At 41.7% G+C, this 20,804-nt stretch overlaps 1 protein-coding gene across 1 annotated transcript in view; it reads left to right on the top strand.

Moving 5' to 3' along the window:
• The window catches only part of LOC140494541 (receptor-type tyrosine-protein phosphatase delta-like), a 384,530-nt gene that overhangs the window by 273,433 nt on the left and 90,293 nt on the right, over window positions 1-20,804 (top strand). Inside the window, exons 22-26 of the mRNA XM_072593818.1 lie at window positions 2,676-2,836; window positions 4,981-4,992; window positions 5,876-5,988; window positions 9,997-10,038; window positions 20,410-20,507. Of these exons, the coding sequence (XP_072449919.1) occupies window positions 2,676-2,836; window positions 4,981-4,992; window positions 5,876-5,988; window positions 9,997-10,038; window positions 20,410-20,507 (426 nt within the window). The remainder of the gene's footprint in view (window positions 1-2,675; window positions 2,837-4,980; window positions 4,993-5,875; window positions 5,989-9,996; window positions 10,039-20,409; window positions 20,508-20,804) is intronic.

The raw sequence follows: 20,804 nt of genomic DNA, 5'->3' as shown, positions 1-20,804 counted from the left end.
GCCCTCCTTACCTGATCTGGTTTACATCTGACACCGGAGCCATAGGTTTGATTCTTAACTGCCCTCAGGACAATTAGGAGTGGGCAATAAATGCCGACCTAGTCAGCGATGCCCACATCCCATAATTGAGAAAAAAACTGAGAGCGTTGTCAGGTGATACAGAGCAGATGATCAAATAGGTGTGTTTTACGGAGCATCTAAAAGGGAAGGTTGGGTAGAGAGATTTAGTAGTACTTTCAGAGATTAGGAATCAGGAAACTATTGAGCTGGCGGTAATGATGGAATAGTAAACAATAGACTTTGAAGTAATTGTCTCCAATACTGCTGCCTGAAGTGAATGAAACCTATTGTTTACCATTACAAAATACTTGGCTAGTTTGTTCTTCATTTGAAGTTGAGTTTATGACATCGACTTGTTGACACATAGTCGCTAGTTCGATTTTTATTCCAATTTCCAGCTCTAGAAATCCAGGTAAAATGGAATCCAAGCTAGTAACTGATAACTCAGTATTGGCATTTGAGGATAGGTTCTAGTCTGACCTGGAAGACATAGAGTCATAGAGAGGTACTGCATGGAAACAGACCTTTCGGTCCAACCCATCCATGCCGATAGCCCAACCCAGATAGCCCAACCTGCCAGCACCTAGTTCATATCCCTCCAAACCCTTCCTATTCATATACCCATCCAAATGCCTCTTAAATGTTGCAATTATACCAGCCTCCACCACTTCCTCTGGCAGTTGATTCCATACACGTACCACCCTCTGTGTGAAAAAGTTGCCCTGTAGGTCTCTTTTATATCTTTCCCCTCTCACCCTAAACCTATGCCCTCTAGTTCTGGACTCACCAACCCCAGGGAAAAGACTTTGCCTATTTATCCTATCCATGCCCCTCATAATTTTGTAAACCTCTACAAGGACACCCCTCAGCCTCCAACACTCCAAGGAAAACAGTCCCAGCCTATTCAACCTCTCCCGATAGCTCAAATTCTCCAACCCTGGAAACATCCTTGTAAATCTTTTCTGAACCCTTTCAGGTTTCACAACATCTTTCCGATAGGAAGGAGACCAGAATTGCACGCAATATTTCAACAGTGGCCTAACCAATGTCCTGTACAGCCGCAACATGACCTCCCAACTCCTGTACTCAGTCCTCTGACTAATGAAGGAAAGTATCCTGTCACATGAATGATAAGATACAGTAACAAAGCATTTTGCCTAAAATCATTTAACAGCACCTTCCAAATCAGTGATCCCCATCACATAGAAGGAGAAGAGGATGTGACACATGTGAATGCCACTCCCTCTAGTCACCCTCTAACTCACACACCACCTTGGCTTGGATCTGTACTTCACTGTCACCTGGTCAAAATGCTGGAACTCCCTCCAATATTGTAGATGACCCTACACTAAATGGAGGGCAGTGCAAAAACGTAGCTCACCGTCACCATCTCCAGAGCAATTGAACATAGGCAGTAGATGCCAGCCAAGCCAGCAACATGAACATCCCATGAATAAATAAAAACAATATAACACAAGAGCTCTAACAATATATATATAGAGATGAATTATGGGTGTCTCTACCCCCACAATGGTCTTCAGCAGTTCCTAAAGATAACTCACCACCACCACCTTCTCATGGGTAGTAAATGGTGCCGAGCCAGTGATGCCCACATCCTGTGAAATAATTTTTAAATTTGTACTGTTTTGCAAAGCGTCATCTTCATCTTACCTGATTAGCATAACTTTCCAGTCCATTATCCCTCGTGATTAGCCAGCTTCCCTTTAAATGTGTCTATGTTAGTCATCTTAACGACTGCTGGCAGCAAGTCCCACTTTCTTACCACTGACTGGGTGAAGAGATTCCCCCTGAACTCCCTGCAGGATTTATTAGTGACTTTATGGTACCCTGGCTTATGTCGGATCTTCGGAGCAGCTACAGAAGTTTTGACCAAACCCCAATGAATTGGATCCTCCCATGCCTTCGGTGCCAAGCAATCTAGGAATTATTTTATATCTTTTAGTCCACCACTAGATAGCGCCGCACTACTTTTTCCCATAACCGGTTTTTCATGTACTCTCAATTCTCTACATTTTCTTCGGATCCCTGAACGTGCCCACTTCCCGGCTAAACATTCATGGTGATTCTGCACCTCTACTCTTCTGGTGCAATAGAATTAAAAGGTTCTGAATCCTCTTATGTGAAGTCGCTTTTCTAAACTTCACTTTTACGCTGCTCACAATGAATAATAAGAGTATTTCTCTCTGTACCAGATCGCTGTGAAGGAGTAAAGAAGTTTATCCCTACTTGTCCAAACTATTCGATCGAAACTGCTGTTATCATGTCAGAGTTTAACACATTTTTGTCAAATTTCCCTCACTGTGTTTGTATTTTAACGTTAATAATGCTGTCACAGTACCAGAGTAATTTGCTTTGAGAATATAAAACAACCAGGCAAGAATATTACTGACTATATTACCTCCTGTCACTTTATGTTCTTCTGTTGCCAACACTGAATATTTCCGAATTGCAGATATGATCAGTATTTGGGAATTGTTCCTGAGCTATCCTTTCTATTGCTCACTGCTCTGATTTATTTTGATGTATTTGATTGCTTTCAGAGTGTACATGTGTGTGAATTCTCTGACTACCATGTTCTATGATTGTCATTACAGAAAATGTTTGCAGCAAGTCCTTACTCTGACCCCATCCTTTCAGCTGATCCTGATCCACAGCCCATTATTGATGGAGAGGAGGGTCTCATCTGGGTGGTAGGCCCAGTGCTGGCAGTGGTCTTCATCATCTGCATTGTAATAGCTATCCTACTGTACAAAAAGTAAGCAATGCACTATTGATAGGCTGGAGTGTTGGTTAGCACAATGTGGAATTATACAAGCCGCTTGGTTAATTGCTGCATAGTCATTCTTCTGGGCAACAACCACAGACACACTCAGACGGACAGACACACATGTACACACAGCGACACACACATACATGTACACAGACAGACACACACACATGTACACACACAGAGACACACACACATGCACACAGACACAGATATATACACACAGACAGACACACATGCACACCTGCACCCAGACACAGAGACACACACACGCACATACACAGACACACACAGACACGCGCACATACACACACACATGCACACAGACACAGAGACACACACACACAGATATATACACACAGCCACAGAGACACACACACACACTTTTTGGGATTTAAACTGGGACTCGTTGTTGGTAGTGCCTCTACGCACAAAGCTATTGAGCTGGCCACAATCAACAGTTTATATTAATGTATCACCCTTAATGGGATTAAATGACTAAAGCCCTTCACAGGAGTTAAGTATGAAAGTAGAAAGTTGACTCAGTCAGAGAAGGCGACACTAGGAAAGGTAACCAAATCAAAGAGGTCGGTTTCACAACAGGACCTTAGAGAAAAAGACACTGGAAGATTTAAAGAGGAAATTCTAGATCTTGTAAGGACTGTGGTGCTGAGCAATGCAGATGAGAACTGATTTGGAAGGTCACACATCTTTGAGACTCAGCGGGCTAGAAGATGGAACAAGAGCTTATTGTTTTCATAGTAATTATTGTTTTAATACTGTGAGACGCCTGAAGCAGTAGCTGTGTAAACACTGCTGAGGGAAGAATGGAAGCTTTACTAAAGGAATGCGTAGTTTTGGATGATGGTATTAATTAGACATCGCTGAATGATTGGATCTTGTTAGCAGTTCGACACATCTTAATGAAATTCATCTAAGGCAGTTATTCGTTATAAACACATAAGTTAATTCTGTCTGGGAATCCTGTTTTGCATTTTGGGTCATTTTAATTTCAGATTGCAGTTAAAAATTATGCAACAGAATTAATAACTTCAGTGTGATTGCTACAATTTATTGTGTAATGGTGACCTGAGATTGAAAATTGGAGATAATCAGGAATGAATCAACATTACATTATATCAAACCTAGTTCTGTGGATGAAATGTGCTGTCTTATTGCTCATGAAATACTGTTATTCAACAGGCCCGCAATCAGTATTATGGATATTTAAGGTAACCTCCAAACATTGATTAGACCATTTCTTTAGTCCAACCCCTTGGTGGACTCTATATTAGGTGACAGCACCTTTTATTTTAGTGGAACAGTCCATTTTCTGAGCTAGCTGTGGGAAAACTTTCAAAATGAAAACTGACAATATTTTCAAAGTGTCTCTCCTTTTCTGTTCCCCTCGTCATTCTATTCTTTATTTCGATTCCTATAACCCCAAACCTTTCTTTCCTTCATTGTCCCTCCTTCCTGTCCTGAACCAAACATTTTTTTCCTGTTTCCTGATATTGCCTCCTAATTCTTTGTAACCTCCCTGTTTCTTGCTACCTTACCTGATGAACCTGATAGGAAACAACTACCTCACACCAGCCAGGTTTGGATAACTAAGGAAGCAAGCCAACTTGGCAGCACTTTCAGACATGAAGTGTTTTTGTTTCATGAAGTGCAAGTTTCTCAATTTGCCCTATCTTGCTTTCTGGAGGTGGAATAATCAAGAAGTTATCTCCATATGCATTCTCTTGGCAGAGTGAGAGAGAATTTAAAAATCAGGCAATTAAACCTCCACCCAGAGCCGTTAATCACCTGATATTAATTTGTGTTTTCTGGCTGTTGGGAGTTACTAGTTGCCATCTCTAATTCTCTCATCTTGCTCCTCAGAACTCTGATTAGTTGTTGCCTTGACCATATAGCAACACTTTTGCAGACTATTATTTTCCATAGGATCCATTGAGAGTATATCACAAGCATGTGGACCTAGCCTGCTAGTCCTTCTGCATGATAAAAGGATTAATAGTGACAGGATATTGTGAGCTGCTCTACTGTGTATCTGAGTGTGTGTTGTTGAAGTTTGTATTAGTTCATTTACAAGGTTCTTTTCTTTCTCTTATTGCATTCGTCGTGGACAGCAAACCAGACAGGTAAGCATAATCTTGACATTCTGTAACCATTTTCAATCCAACTGTAGAATTACAGAAGTTATTAATAAACAGCTTTTCTTTAACAACTGATACAATTGGATTTATTTGTTATGCAATGGTTGCTTTTTACTTTTAACCAAAAGCCATTGTAAGTTACTCACGAGGTCTTACTTAAAACTCCGGATAATCACTACCTGACCCCTCAGCACTAGTAGGCATATTTGAAAATCTGTTTCTGGTACTTGAGTTGCAAGGTCTTATCCTTTGCTGGAAGTTACTCTGAGGATGCTGAATGAAGCACTATGCCTAATCTGCTGGAAGGGGGAGCTGGTTGTTCACCACTGTCTCAGGATGGAGGTCTCACCTCTGTCATGGCTGCCACCTTGGCCCATGTCAAATGAACTTTGTCTTTCACCCTGAATCGACGTCCAATCTGGCTGTCAGATGGCCAGAAATGTGGCTTAGGAGTCAGAATACCAAACCGCTGGGAAATAATGGGAAATAACAATAGTTTTACTTGGGAGCTGTCATGGTACATCCTACAAGGAAGTCATCGTGCTGAATCTTGGAGTCAGAAATTGAAATTTTCTGTGTTTAGAATCCTTCCCCATGTTTTGAATATAAATTCACACATAAATATGATCCTCATTTTTAGTGGCTGACCACACTGATTTATGTTTATTTACCCTCTATGTATTTATCAAGTATTAATAGATAAAATTATTATTCTATTTAAAATTTATAAATGTAAATTTTTGTTTGGAACCTATAAAGGTGAAGTCACCATAGTCCCAGAGGTTGGCTGTCTTATTAGAGAAAGACAACTTTATAATCTTGTTTCTTTACTCGATCCTAACTTTCATATATTTGATTCCACTGACAGGAAACGGAAAGAAAGTGATCCCAGAACAAAGTGCCTTCTCAACAATGCAGAGGTGCCATCCCACCATCCCACAGACCCAGTAGAAATGAGGCGCATCAACTTCCAGACACCAGGTAACGATGAGCCCTTCCAATCGGCCGCACTGTGTAATGGCGTTACAGGAGTAATTGATAATGTGACCTCATTTTACTGGTGAACACCACATTCACAGTTTGGTATTTCTCAGGCTCCTTGAACTGTTGCAGAGCTCTGAACAAAGAAAGGTTACTGGAGGCCTCAAACATCAGGGGTTGGTGTATGTTTTGTTTCCTGGGTGTCCATTGCAAAGGGAAGAGAATTCCTTCCAGCAGAACAGAGGAATGCTTCATGGTTCTCAGACAGTCATTGGGTAATGTTGGAGTTTTTTCGAACCAGTAAACCTAAATTCAGGGAAGAATTGAGGAGGAAAAATTAACCTTCAGGGGCCTAATGTAAGTACAGAAGGCATTTGTAAGTAGATTTCCGTCAAGTTAAAAGACCAGAGTACAAGAACTTCCTTTTGCCCTCTGGCACTCTCACCACTCCCACGCCACGGACACATCTATACACACACCCTCATTTCTCCCTCTGCTTTTCCTTCAGTTTACTCTCTAAGGCGGACCAAGACTTTCAAACCTAGATTCTGTATCAATGTTGTCTCTACATCCTCAATCATTATTGATGGGGAGATGGAGCATGTATTCTGATCTTGCCAAAATAGTTTTACATCATAGAATTAAATTTGGACCTAGTCAGAACCCAGCATACAAGTAATTCATGGTTAACTGGTAAAAGTAGGAGGATCCCTTTGGGAATAGATTAATCTTTCAGTCCAAGTTTCCCATTGGATCATTGGGACTGCAGACACTCAACGGATCTGAGACACCGTACTCCCACAGTCTTTAAGCTATGGATGTAAGTGTTAGAGCACAACCCTGATTTGATAAGAAATCTCACAGGCCATATTCAGGACGCCTTAGCTTCCAGCAGTTTAAATATTTATCACCACTTGGTCTTTTCAATGTTGCACTTGACAGCCTAACTTTTTCTCAACTTCAAAGGCTGGATTATTGTGGAGTGAGAGTCAAAGGTTGCCATGGAGATCAGTCAACCATATACACGTTTGCACTGTTGGTGCATTGTGTTATAGAGATGCAATAACAAGCATGGAGATTCCCCTTTCTGACTCCACCAGCCATGGCACAGATCTGATGCTGACATTACTGTCAAGGATCTGAGTGTGACCTGATACATTCTCGACTCTGGATGTTTTGAATAATCTTGTTAGAGCTGGTCAAGTTCTAACACTATCTGGTTGCTGGAAAGAATCTCGATAGTATAATACCTTGGAACTGTTGGATTGGCAGAGTTGGTTATACAGGTGGTGATACTTTATTGACCCCCTTCCTGAGGCTACCTCACATCTATACTTTCCCCTTTGTTTCTGTGGAGCTGCACACTATACTGCCACATTCATTCATCATTTCTAACCTGGTCAAGGGTTTTACAGTATGGAAAAGAGTATTTGAGGATGGCCAGCTGAAGGTAAGCCCACAATCCAGAACATCATGGTGGTTATAGCCTCCCACCTTTAGCCTAGCGAGGTATTTCTGTGAACGGAAAGGCGCCGACCTGTACCACCCTTGACTCTTTAGTGGCAGCATTCCCAAAAGCTGGAGTGACAAAGCTCCAGGAGCATCATGTCTACCTGACCTCTCAATCCAGGAAAGCTAAGCGGTGTAAGAGCCCATAAAACAGGTAAAGGAGAGTGGAAGTTTGCTATCCTTTAGGAGAGAGATGCAGTCATTTCAAATCTCAACTCTTAATCACTATCTTTCGCCAAAGATTGAAAGGTGTTCATTACTTTTCGTGACTTCTCAAGATGGATTATCAGCTGATGCCTGGGAAATATGATTCATTAGCAAATGTCAATTCTTTGGTGATTAGTGAAACAGCCACCCCCAGAAATTAGAGTTTTGTTCCATTGGGATTACTTTTGAGAAATGTTAGACAACCACAGTCGTCATTATTTTGGTCTCATTGTACAAACTGTAATGACACCTCGGAGTGGTGATAAAACAGTTTTTATTCATGATTCTCTACAGCTTAGCTCCAATTCCACTGTAGAGGAGCTACATTAACAAGGAGAGCGGAACAAAGTGGAAAGTACCCAGAGTACACCCCTTTACAGTCAACCACAAAAAACCATCTCACCAGAGGAATAGGAATGGGGTTACTAAAGAGAAACTAAAGCACAATGCAAGATTTAACTTTCCAGAAAGATGCAGTTGTGTGAAAGATGCCATTGCAAAGAATAATATTTTTATGCATCTTGCAAAGTTATTGAGCAAATCCATTTTGAGGCACGTTGTGCTTTTCAAAGAAGCAATTGTGTTGGGTGCCAGGATGCATTGCCTACGTTGTGGTCATAAACCTGGAAACCAATTGATTAATCTCTGACATTACCTTGGGATGTGCAATGATTTGACATTTTTGAGGAGTTTATTAATGATTAACATTAAATTTGATTCGAGTGTTTATCATCCAGGTTTGGCAACACTAGATAGCTGGTAGTGTTTGTGCCTGGTGGGGAAATGATGTAGCAGGGAGCCACATCGGTAAATACAGACTTGGACTGTTCCATAATAGTCAATGGGTTTTCTGGCCTTGCATGCACATTGAAATTTAAAGAATTTGGTAATTGGTCCCTGTTTTCAGGTCTCATGACAGAACATCACCTGGATTTAACCAAGTGTAAATAACCGTTTCTCCAGTTCCAACAAAACCAAGAATGGAATTGGTAGTATTGGCCATGGAAGCAGCACTCTGGAGTCTGTGACCCACCCTCTCCCCCAATCTACATTATGTGGTTTCTTCTGGAATTAATTGCAAAGAATTCACCCTGGGGTAGAAATCTATCTGGAGTTGGGGGAGACCTGAGCATAGTGATATAATTCAGGTTGCTGTGTATCTCACCTGTCTCTTGTGTGTCAGTATATCCAGTTTATATGTACAGCACTCTATGGACGGTTGGTTCTCAGAGATCATGTGCCTCTGTTTTGATCCTTACTCCCGAGTTAATGAACCGGATCATGTAAAGTATATATACCCAGTAACCAACAGCAAAAGTTGACCCAGACCCAGGTTCAGTGCCTGTTCTGTGCTGGACATTTTCAGATGGGCTAACAGAAGTGCTGCAGTTGTCTATAGTGTCCGTCACTTAGGGAATGGGAAGTCAGCAAGTGATCCTGTTTCTCATTAGTATACACTGAGATCTGATGAGGAAAATGGGCCAGGATTATGATGTCCTCTGAGCTAACTTCCAGTTAATATTCAATTCAGGCTCACGTGTCAAAATATTGGAAGACATTTGACGTCGCTAGATCTGTGACCTGTGAAGAGTCAGCATCTTCAAAGGAGAGGAGACAACAGATGGGATAGGGAAAGGGTTGCCAACCTTCCAGGATTGATCTGGAGACTCCAGAGAAGTTAAAGATTAATGTCTAGGACACTGCCAGCAGGAACAGTCGAAATAATTTGAAGGGACAAGCATTGTGTGTATTTTCATTTTAGTTTTTAAAAAATTGGAGAAGGAGATGAAACATAGGTTGCTAGGATACTCTGTTTGGAAGAGTATGCACTGAGACCTCCAGAAATATGTCTACCCAGGCTTGGCAGCCCTGCATGGGGATCAGACGAGAAGTAGTATTGAGAGTCTGACTGGGCTCCTGGCCAACCTTCCTCCCCATATCCTACCCCACCTTGGATCAGCTGATTTCAGACATTCTCTGGGTTTCTGCCCTAGTGAATGGGCCTCCCAGTGTTTCAGGCAGTCCCACATGGACACAGTTACAGCGGTTGTGTATTTTATTTTTAAAAAAATACAAAGCGAGCCACTGGAGAGAGAAGAGAGCAAGAGGTAAGAAAGTCTTAACAAATGGTTGAGTTCTTTCAGAGGGCCAGATTGGAGTCTGACTGTTTACTCATGCATTTGTTTGTTTGTTTGAGTTCCTGTTTTATTTTCTGTTCTCTCCCTCCTTGAGTTGCATTCTGCCAACCTATAGGTTTAAGTGTGTTCACGTGCTGATGTTTCTTTTTCACAGAATCTGTTGTCAGCAGCCCCCTCAGTGAACCCGAATTTGCAAGTTAGTTCCCACTTGCACTTTACACCTCTTGTTTTGTTGACTTATTTAATTTTGTCATGTTTTGTTTCAAAATATAATATACAGATATAACCATATCTATATATTATATATGCATATATAAAATCTGTGTTTCTTATCCACCTCTGTGTATTTCTTAATCTGTTTCTCATTGAGGCTCCTGGCTGCTCATTGGCTAAGCTCTCAGCTCCTCACACGTTTGCATGCCTTTTAACTGTTTGTTTCGATTGTTAACCCTTTCCAGCCCAGGGTTGTCTGCAGATTTGTAGCTTCATCAGTTTCACCTGGTGGTCATATGCCCTTCGGGATCCGGGAGGGGGGGTTGGTGGGGGAATGGTGTGGAGGAGAGGGGACTGTTTCCTGCACCGCTTTCCATATGTTGAATTAGGCAGCTAAAGACACTCAGAGGTTTGCAAAGGTTTTGTTGTAAACCTGTAGTTCAGTACAGATATCAGTTTTTACATTTCCCTGACCAGAAACTGACCTCCACTGAGGAAGAACTGAACCCTTGCTTTTATTTTAGAAACTTGCCATCACATTAGACAATCATCTAATTAACCAACACAAGAATAAGGACTCAACTCTGTTTTAATATCAAGGATATTATTAGACACCCTTGGAGTAGGTGGGACTTGAACACAGCGGTCCTGGCTCAAAGGTAGGGACACTGCACCTTCAGAACCCAATTGCTAGATATTTTCTAATCAACTTATTCAGAGATACCATTACACATCAATGAAGCAAAGAGAACTTGAGCCCGCGGGCCTCCTATCACAGAGGAAGGGCCACTACACCCACACCACATGAGTCGTTAAAAACTTGATTACTAAAGCCTAATGAGTGTCTCCCGATCTCAATCAACTCTGGAGCTGGTCTGTTAGTCGATCGGTTGTGTTTTTGCGACGAGAGATTTTGCGTCAATTCTGATGAATTTGGATTCAGTGAACAAGTTGTATCCGGACCTCCAGAAAGGTCAACCTATTACAGTCGAAAGGGTATTTCATATTTTCACGTGTTGCCTCAGTCAGAGAATTTCCACACATCTTACCTCTAATCCATCCATTTCTATTCTCCGGTTGTTAATCTTCTCCCTCCTGTTGGAATGCTGCATTAGATTCCATTTGCCCATTGTTCTACATGAACAGATCAACCTGTCAGATGTACTTCTGAAGGTCAAACAATGCTGGAGAAGGATTACCACCGTTTTCCACCATGCTAAAATCAATTTTAAACACACTCTTTTTGTTAAATAAATCATCTTTCCTCCTATACTTCCAAGTAATCATCTAATCAGTACTGAAATCAGTCATTCTAGCTCTCTCTTCACCAGAAGACCAGGTTAAACAGGAGCCCTTTTCTCCAGGCAGAGAACTTGGCCATGCAACAAAATTTGATTTGGACTATCCTCTTTCAAACATTTATTTTTAAAAACAGAATTCGCCCCCAGAGGGAAATCCTCATTTAAAAATGAGGTGGACCTCATGTGTCATTTTGCAAATTTCACTGTTCTTTTCTGGGTGTGAAATCAATCAAATCAACACAAATGGTTTGGCAATTCCAAGCTGGAGTTACGTCCGACGCTTACTGAGGTTCTAGCTGTGGTCCTTTGTAAGACATTGCGCTAACATAAAAATCATTGCACCAGAAGTAGGCACGGCCTGCAAAACTAACCACTCCCCCACATCAAATTAATCACTGTCTGTGCCCACATGCTGATCTTCAAGGAGGCTCTTAAAGTTACAATTATTTTTAAGCACAAGAGTAATAATTGACATATTTTAAAATGTTCCATTATTTTTTTAAAAACTTACATAGACTGGATGTGACTAGAGATGAGTAACTGTGAAGACTTTTGTAAATGACATTTTCAGTTACAGTATTTTAAAGTCAAGTGACAGAACAGACAATCTGAACCAAAACCTATTTTCAGCTGAATCAATTAACCTCCACTAGGTTGTCATCCTTAAGTATATTGAGGAATATTTTTGAAAGCAAAATGGTTTTTTTGCTCCTAAATTTTGTAAACCTCTGCACTGGTTCACAGCAGATTCTCTGTTTTGTGATTAGGTTGAGCCTGTGTTCATTGAAGTTTAGAAGCCTCTAAGACAATTTCTTTTGAAAACACATTAAGATAAATTGACAGGTTGGATGCTGAGAAGATGGTTCACCTCTTGAGAGAATCTGGAACTGGGGTGGGGTGGGAGGGCAATGGTTTCAGGGTAAAGAATCTACCATTTAAAATTGACATAAATTATATCATCCCAACAGTGTGGGTGCAACCATTCAGCCCATCAAGTCCAGACTGGCCATGCAAGAATCCCCACATAGAACAACCCATCCTATCCCTGTGTTTCCCATGGTTAACCCACCTAGCCCTCACATCCCTTGGGCACTATGGGTAATTTAGCACAGCCAGTCCACCTGACCTACACCTCTTTGGACTGTAGGAGGAAACCAGAGCACCCAATGGAAACCCACGAAAGCACAGGGAGAATGTGAAAAAAAAACTCCACCTAGACAGTCGCCCTAGGCGCATGTTGAACCCGGGACCCTGGTGCTGTGAGGCAGCAATGCTCACCACTGAATCACTACTTTAGGAGGGGTTTCTTCTCTCTAAGAGTCATTAATCTTTGGAATTCTCCATGATAGAGAGCATTGGAGGCTGGTTATTTAGTGTAATCCAAGTTAGACAGACTTTTGATGAATGAAGGACTTAAGGGTTTGGGAGCCAGGCAGGAAAGTGGAATTGGATCAGCCTATGCTCAGACCAGCCACATCGTACTGAATGGTGAACCAGGTTCACAGAGCTGATTGGTCTGCTGCTCCTGTTCCTTACATTCTTTAATGATACTCCACTGAGTGTGAACAAAAACCTGAGTGAGAAAATGAAACTCTGAAACCAGTACAAGTTTGAGTACAATTTCTGCCTGTTTCACTGATTTCATTTCTCTTTTCCCCTCATTTTCATTCCCAGTTGAATACTCATGGACTAATACACACAGGACTGTTAGTGCAACCTAGTAGTCTTACTAATTTTATTTCTTAAAACCCATTTCCCCTTCATTAAGTTCTTTAAACGTAGTACTAACACCAATTAATAATCTTACTGTATAATAATTGAAAATATTTTGTAAAATTAAGCAAAAATTATTTCAGGCTCAACTCTATTCAAGACAGGTGAGACAGATCAGCCAGGAAACTACAGATTAGTCTACTTTTGGGCTCCTGTAACGCAGTGGTAGTTTCCCTGTCTCTGAACTAAGAGGCCTGGGTTTAAGTCCCATCTGCTGCAGAGGTGTGTAACAACATCTCTGCACAGGTTGATTTACAAAATATAAATCGGGTCAGCCAAGTTAACATCAAGTGTGGGGAAGGTATTGAAAATGGCTACCAGGGACAAAATTAATGGTCATGTCGAGTTAATCAAGGAGACCAGCAAGGATTTATTAAAGATAACCAGATCTAACAAATTTAACAGATTTTGTTTTGATTGGAGAACAGAGAGGTTTAATCAGGAGGCAGTGGGTATTGTCCAGAGGACTTTGGTAAGACTTTCAAGTAAAAGTGCCACACTTGTTAAGAAGGTAGAATTAAAGGGAAAGTGGTGATGTGGATGCAGAATTAACTCAGCAACAGGAAGCAAAGATGGAATGACTTTTTTAGACTCGTGTTTGCAGTGGTGTTCCCCAGGGATTAGTTTTGGGTCCATTACTCATCCAAATTGTGAGAAGTGCCTGAGACTAATGTGTAAGGTGCAGCATTGTAAGGTTCACAAAGTAATAAGTAGTGGTGAAGGTAGTTATAGTCTAGGATGGCACAGACTGGATGTGAAAGGGGCAGGAAAATGGCAAATGGATTTCCATGCTAAACCTCACAGTGCATTTTGAAGAAACTAGTATGGAAAGAGAGTACAGAACAACCTCAGTTAGCCGAACATCAATTATCCAAATTTCGGATTATCCGAACAAGACTTCAAGGTCCCCTAAAAGTGTTATCAGTTATCCAAACAATCAGTTATCCAAACAAAATACCTGCCGCCCGTTTCATTTGGATAATCGAGGTTGTTCCATTAAAAGGCACAATTTTGAAATGTCTAGGTGATTGAAGGCCATTAAGCATACAAATATACAAATCCTTAAAAGTGGTCAATGGAAAATGTATATGTCTCATTTGGGTTATCAATGGAAGGGTACATACAGAGCATTAAAAAACAGGGCTTATGGCTTTGTTGGAGCACTACAGACAATTCTGTGTACTGTGTTGTAGGAAACTTGTTAGAAAGGCAACAGAGAATGTTGACCTGAATGTTTTCAGGGATGAGCAGCTTTAGTTATGAGATGATGAAAAAGTTGAGACTGTTCTCCTTAGAGCAGAGAAGATTGGGAAATGGCCTAATGAAGATTTTTTAAAATTCTGGAAGGTATAGTAGAGTAAATAGGAAAAAAGGGATTCCCTTAGGCAAATGGGACATAACTAAAGGTTGTGAATTCAAAATTGGTGGGAAAATGAGAATCTTTTCACTGAGAGTTGTCAGGAACTGAAATACTACACCTGAAAAGGTAGCAAAAGCTGATTCCATAAATAGTTTTAAAAGGAAGTTACACAGTTACTTGAGGATGACCTTCTAGACAAAAGTCAAGGATTTGCAACTAAGTACAACTGCACTTTCAGTGCTCCGGCAGAGGTGCGATGGGTCAGCTGGTGTCTTTCTGTGAGGAAATCTTTTATGATTCTTTTACGGCATTCAAATTACAGGAACATTCATGTTGTCCCACATCTATTTGGTTAGAGTTTGCAGATTTGGAGCTGCAGGTATGGAAAGAGCTTAGTTATACATTACTATCGACAGCTGAGTGGTGTTCTAGAATTGCGTAGATAGAATTTATCTTTCTTCGACTCCAGTCTAGCTCCATAATTTAGGATAGAACCTGCATTTGCCAGCACCCTGTCACATCTCTCAATGCCACGCAGTGAGCTTGTGCAACTACTGTTGGCCCCCACACACTGCTTTTTCTGAAGGGAACTATAAGGCTGCCACTCAGCAATCAGTGGAGCCCTTCTGATTTCAGGTTCTGTAGATAGGGATATCGGACCGGGTTGGGAACTCTGGCTGGGGACCTGGTACATAGCATAATGTAGCCATACCTATGGGTTGATTAGCTTGGTTGGCTGGATGGCTGGTTTGCAATGCAGGATGATGCCAACAATGCAGCTGACGTTGCAATGAAAATCTCACCTTCTCTCCTCACCTCTCACCTGACCATTGGGTTAATCTGACAGCCAGTTGACTCACTCTAATGAGAAGTAAGCCGATGGTCCTCTGGGACCACGGCAACTTTCGTTTTGATATCACTCCATCAGAGTGCCATACCATCTTTGAAGGCTTTGTGTTTATAAGCCTGCAACACTGCTCCCTTTTTCACTTTAGAAGGCTCCCTGAGTTGAATGCAATGGAATTTGGTTTGCTTAATTGTTGACACACAGATTCTACTGTATGACAGATAATGTTTTATTTTTGGAACACTTGGGGCTATTACAGTAATCCCCAACATTGATCAGCTTCTGATCTTTAGCTGTGCCAAGAATCAAATCCTGCATACTATGAATATAAAAAAAAATTACAGTTCTGTAGCTACGTATAATTAGCATAAGTAGCACTGCAGACTTTAGTAGCATTTGTGGGATGAAGTGGAATGTAATATAAATGGAAATGAATCTGGCTTCTGCAAGATTCAACCTTTTGATATCCATTCACCTCGGTGATGCCTCAGTCTCAGCTGTGTGAGTGAGTGCCACTGAGCTGATACATTAACTCATTATTGGGTGGAGTGTTCAGGAAGTCTGTGCCCACTAACTGAGGGACACCTATGCTGAGCGGGGGAGGGTGGAGCATGCCTTCTCTTCACAACCACAATTTTTTTTAAAACACCATCGTCAACATCAGTCATGGTCTCCTAACTCTGGGGTAGCAGAGGGCACATGAGGCTTTAGATAAGCCTCAGATGTGTAACCCTGACTGATCAGACTAGATTCCCTACAGTGTGGAAGCAGGTCATTTGGCCCAACAAGTCCACACCGACCCTCCAAAGAGTAACCCACCCAGACCCATTTCCCTCTGACCAATGCTAAATGGCCCACAGTGTTAAGTGCATCAGTCAGAGGGAATGGGTCTGGGTGGGTTACTCTTCGGAGGATCAGCGTGGACTTGTTGGGCCGAAGGGCTTGTTTACACAATGTAGGGAATCTAATCTAATCTAATGCACCTAGCACTATGGGCAATTTAGCATGGCCAATTCACCTGACCTGCACATCTTTGGACTGTGAGAGGAAACCGGAGCACCCGGAGGAAACCCATGCAGACACGGGGAGAACGTGCAAACTCCACACAGACAGTCACCTGAGGCTGGAATCCTACCTGGGTCCCTGATACTGTGAGGCAGCAGTGCTAACTATTGAGCCACCGTGCCACCCCAGTGCACTAGCTTGACTTTTCCAATTCATACAAGTCACTTTAGTTCACCTGAACTTTGTTGCAGCAGAGGCTGGGGACAGGTTAGGGATGAGGATGACCTTCAACTATCTGTACATATCATCAGACTGACAGGAATGTCAAGTCATAGAGTCATAAAGGTGTACAGCACAAAACAGACCCTTCAGTCCAACTCGTCCACACTGACCAGATATCCCAAACCAGTCTAGTAGGAAAGCATACCAAACGCCTTCTTCAACAAGTTACCATTCTGTAGGCATTGCTAGAATAGTGACAGGTTGTCCATGATCAGTGTATTCAATTGCAGCATAGTGCTCGTGCTGAGTAACACTTGACATAAAATAGACACACATTCTTCGAGCACAAATGGGAATCAGTTTGCTTATCTTTAACCAGGAGAACTGAAGCAGCTGCCAGAACAGGAACCCATTCAATGCTTGTGGCAGAGATTGCAGTGCTGTTGGCACCAATGTTGTGTTACCATATCGAGGGTGTGGTAGAAGTACATTATATGATAGTTGCTGCTTCCTCGCCAGCCAAGCAATCCCACCATAGATATTACAGTACAACCCAGAAATACCTGCAGGAGCGATCACTGCAATTATCTGGAACAGACAGGACTTGATAGCAGATCGGATGAGTTTGAATGTAAAATCTATCCGCAACCTAGCAATGGATCGAAACTAAGGACAGCTTTGTTACTCTCAGTCCTGATAGAAATCATCATTTTAAATTATGTCCTCTTATCTGTTTGTGTCTTTTTCAAGCCAGCCGGGTCTGTTTTTGGAGCCTTGCAGCAGGAAATGATGAACTGTGGAACTTTTAGGGTTGGTTTATTGGTAAATATTGCCCAAAATCGAGCTGAGCTACTCCAGTCCCTTTGCTTGATCTCTGGCTTAGCTAGTGGCTGTCGTGATTCCAAAGGCTTCAGGAACCCTGAGCAAAGGAGGAAAGGAGTCAGCTCTGTCAGATAATCATACACTGACTCCTGTTAGAACCTCTTTGACATTTAGGGAAGGGAAAGATGAAACTCAGTACTGATGACTTCCAAAGTGAATGGCCTATTCTCTCTCACAGTCGGGCTTCACACTGGAAAAGTACCAGTGAGGTAGCAGGAAGGAGGAAAAGTTCTTTTCCACAATACACGGATAAGAGTCAGTACCTTCAAGAAAATGAGAAGGTAAAATTAAGATGAAGAGTGGTGGAGAGGAGAAATTATGATAGGATAAGCCTTAACAAGCTTTTACACTTTACTGAGAGCCAGTTAGCTCCTAACAGCATATTAGCCAGGCTATTGAAAGTCCATCAAGGTCAAATTGAGTCTTGACTCTGGGTGTTCAACTTCAAAGGCTGTGTGGTGTGAGTGAAGGAGAAGTACTCTGTGGGAACACAACTACTGTGATCATCTCCCATCCCTCCCCAACAAACCCCCACCACTCCCCATTGTGTAATTATTAACAAAAAGGAATACAGGAGGTGGAAAGCAAAACACATAGTATCTTTAATTTTTACGTACATCATCAACTGGGGGGGTATGAGTAAAGTATTGGGTGCCATATCTGAAAACAGATGCAGGGCTTCCTGTTTTGCCAGGAAGTGTGTCTGTTTTGGGTGCTTTCTATGACACAGGATCATCTTTTGTGACACTTTGCCCCTTTTTCTCTCTGTAGTGTATCAAACTGTAATGACGGCCCACCACAAAAACTGATGATGGTTTCATGCTTGCTTCTCATCTCTGTGCTGCCTTGATTTTAATGTCCATAATGTCTGCTTCAAATGATCCAACTCTGCTGATTCTGTAACAGGGCTTGAAATTCTCCATAGCAACCAAAATAAAACAATGTCCACTACCTCCACAAATGAGCCTGCAATTCCATTAAAAACCTTCGCTTCCTCAGAAAGGCAGGTATAGGCTTGAGAAAAGGAAGTAAGGAATCCAGAAAAGACATCAACAAGGAGGCTAAGTGGTAATAATGTTCTGTTCAGTACATTGAACAGAAAGACCATTCGTTCACAACGCATCAAATTTGAAATAAAAGTGAATGGACAGCAAGTCTGTCAGCATTGGGGAAGGATAAGGTCCTGTGCCTGCCTGTTTTCATCTCACTAGCCATCTGATGTCATCAATGAAGGCATTTAACATGAACATGTGACACATTTAGCAATGCACTTTCGAACAGTAGGCAAGAACTTGAAAGACTAGACGGTCTGACTTCACTTTGTTTTGCAGGCACCGATTTCTGGTTTGCAAGTCAAAATCTCCAGTTGAGAGAATAACTTTAAAATTCCTTAAGTTAATTTTGGGCCTACTTAACTACAATATAATCAGTGACCACCAGGATATTATACAGTCTGTAAGGGACTATCGCCCCATCCAAACCTGTCCCCCACCCCCCCACTCCAAACTTGGTCTTGTAATCTCCAAGGAGAGCTTCAACAATACTGAAGCACTACATTTAATAAGCTGTTCAGGTATGTGCCAGTTACACAGGTTCTTGACAGAAAATAAATGAATGCCCTCCAAATGTCTCTGGGAATTGAGATATTTGATAGACAAGAGCCACACAGGTCCACAATGTGCAGTAATGATTTATTTCTTCAGGGTTTCTTCTTCCCTAATTATTATTGGTTCCTTTCTTTCCAATGGCCTCTGTGAGTGCCTTTGTTCAACGATGCCTTTGTTCAGTTGAACCTTTGGCTGCCTGTGTTAGCAACCAAATAAGAGCTCCCCAATTTCCCTCTGGTCTCCAGTTGGCTTGGCCTGAGCTTGAGGACTGTCTATTGCATACCCATTGTAATTGTGACCGTGGCTGAGTAAGAGATCCTTAAAATCCCAGGCCACGGGTCTCCACGTGTCCCTTGATGACAATGTTTATTCTTTGTACTAAACCTCCTTTCCCCACCAGTGGGCAAATTCCCTGCTCTGTTATTGCTGTTACTCTTGGCTGCTGCAAAGTGGATGAAAAGGAGCTTGAGCTGACTTGCTGGCAAATTAAGTGAGTAGTCTTCCTTCCACTCACCGCCTTCCCGAGATCCTTTCCCTGGACTTGCAATTCATGCAAGCACGAAAATTCATTTTTTCTCCTCACACTTATTGAAGGCTCCACCTATCATCAGAATGTGAGCAGCCAATGCTCAAGAAAGCCATGCAGGGAACAGCTCAGTTGAGTCAAACCATTCCCTCAACAGAACTTGCCTTTGGCTTGTGCACTGCTGTAGGAAGAAATATTTGGATAGGAATTTGAAACGTAAACTAAATGTGGGTGTAAATTCAATGAAGACCAAATCAGGCTTCCATTCTTTATTCAAAACTTGTTGTTTAAGCAAGTTCCAAATTTCTAGAATCACATAAGCAAGCCTGGTTGTATTTGACACTAAATTATAATGGCCTCCAAACCCATTGGCTAAAAGACCTCCTGTCTGTTCGACAGTGGGCAATGTTTCTAAATTGAATACTTGGGAGTGTCTTGCGTTTCTTGGAAATGGGATAAGTGAGAGAGGTAGAATGTGGAAGTAATTACAGAAACTGATGAGAGAGTGAATCAACATTCCCATGTGGAAAGGAAAGGATAATAACAAAAGCTGGTCCCAGCACTTCAGGGGAAAATTGTTGGACCTTCCTGAGGAGCTCTATGAAGTGAATTCCAGCATCCTTCCCAGAATGAAAGTTCGGTTCACTGCAATCAATTGAGTTTATAAATTTCAAGCCCTGATGGTGTACTGTTCTAAACACACATGACACTCCTCTACTCTCATTTCAGCCTTTTCATCCAGGACTGCTGATTGAATTAACATGAAGAGCTTTTCTGCAGTTTGTCTGTTTGTTTTTTAAAGTGAAATCTCTCTGTCTTGTCATCTCTCAGGTATGATGAGTCACCCACCAATCCCCATTGCGGAGCTAGCTGAACATACAGAACACCTGAAGGCCAATGACAATCTGAAGTTTTCACAGGAGTATGAGGTAAAGCGTAAATTACCCTCCAGTTTAATTGAGCTTTGCTTCCAAAGCAGAAACCAAATAGCCCACAGTCTTCCTATTCTCTGCCATTGTGTCAATGTTCAATGGATCAAATCTCTGCCATATCAAACCCCAGTTGTATCATTTAGAGATGGGTCACAGATTTGTGGCTGTGTTTCTGTATCTAGAGAGAGGTTGTGCTCTTCAAAATGTCTTTTTAAGAGGAGGCACCTGATCAGTATCACAACAGTTCAGATTCATGGAGCTGCTGAAAAACTTTAAAAGCCTCCAGAATTTTTG

This window comes from Chiloscyllium punctatum, chromosome 24, assembly GCF_047496795.1.
Source record: "Chiloscyllium punctatum isolate Juve2018m chromosome 24, sChiPun1.3, whole genome shotgun sequence".
Taxonomy (NCBI): domain Eukaryota; kingdom Metazoa; phylum Chordata; class Chondrichthyes; order Orectolobiformes; family Hemiscylliidae; genus Chiloscyllium; species Chiloscyllium punctatum.
Note: the sequence above shows the minus strand (reverse complement) of the source record. Positions and strands in the feature narration are given on the sequence as shown.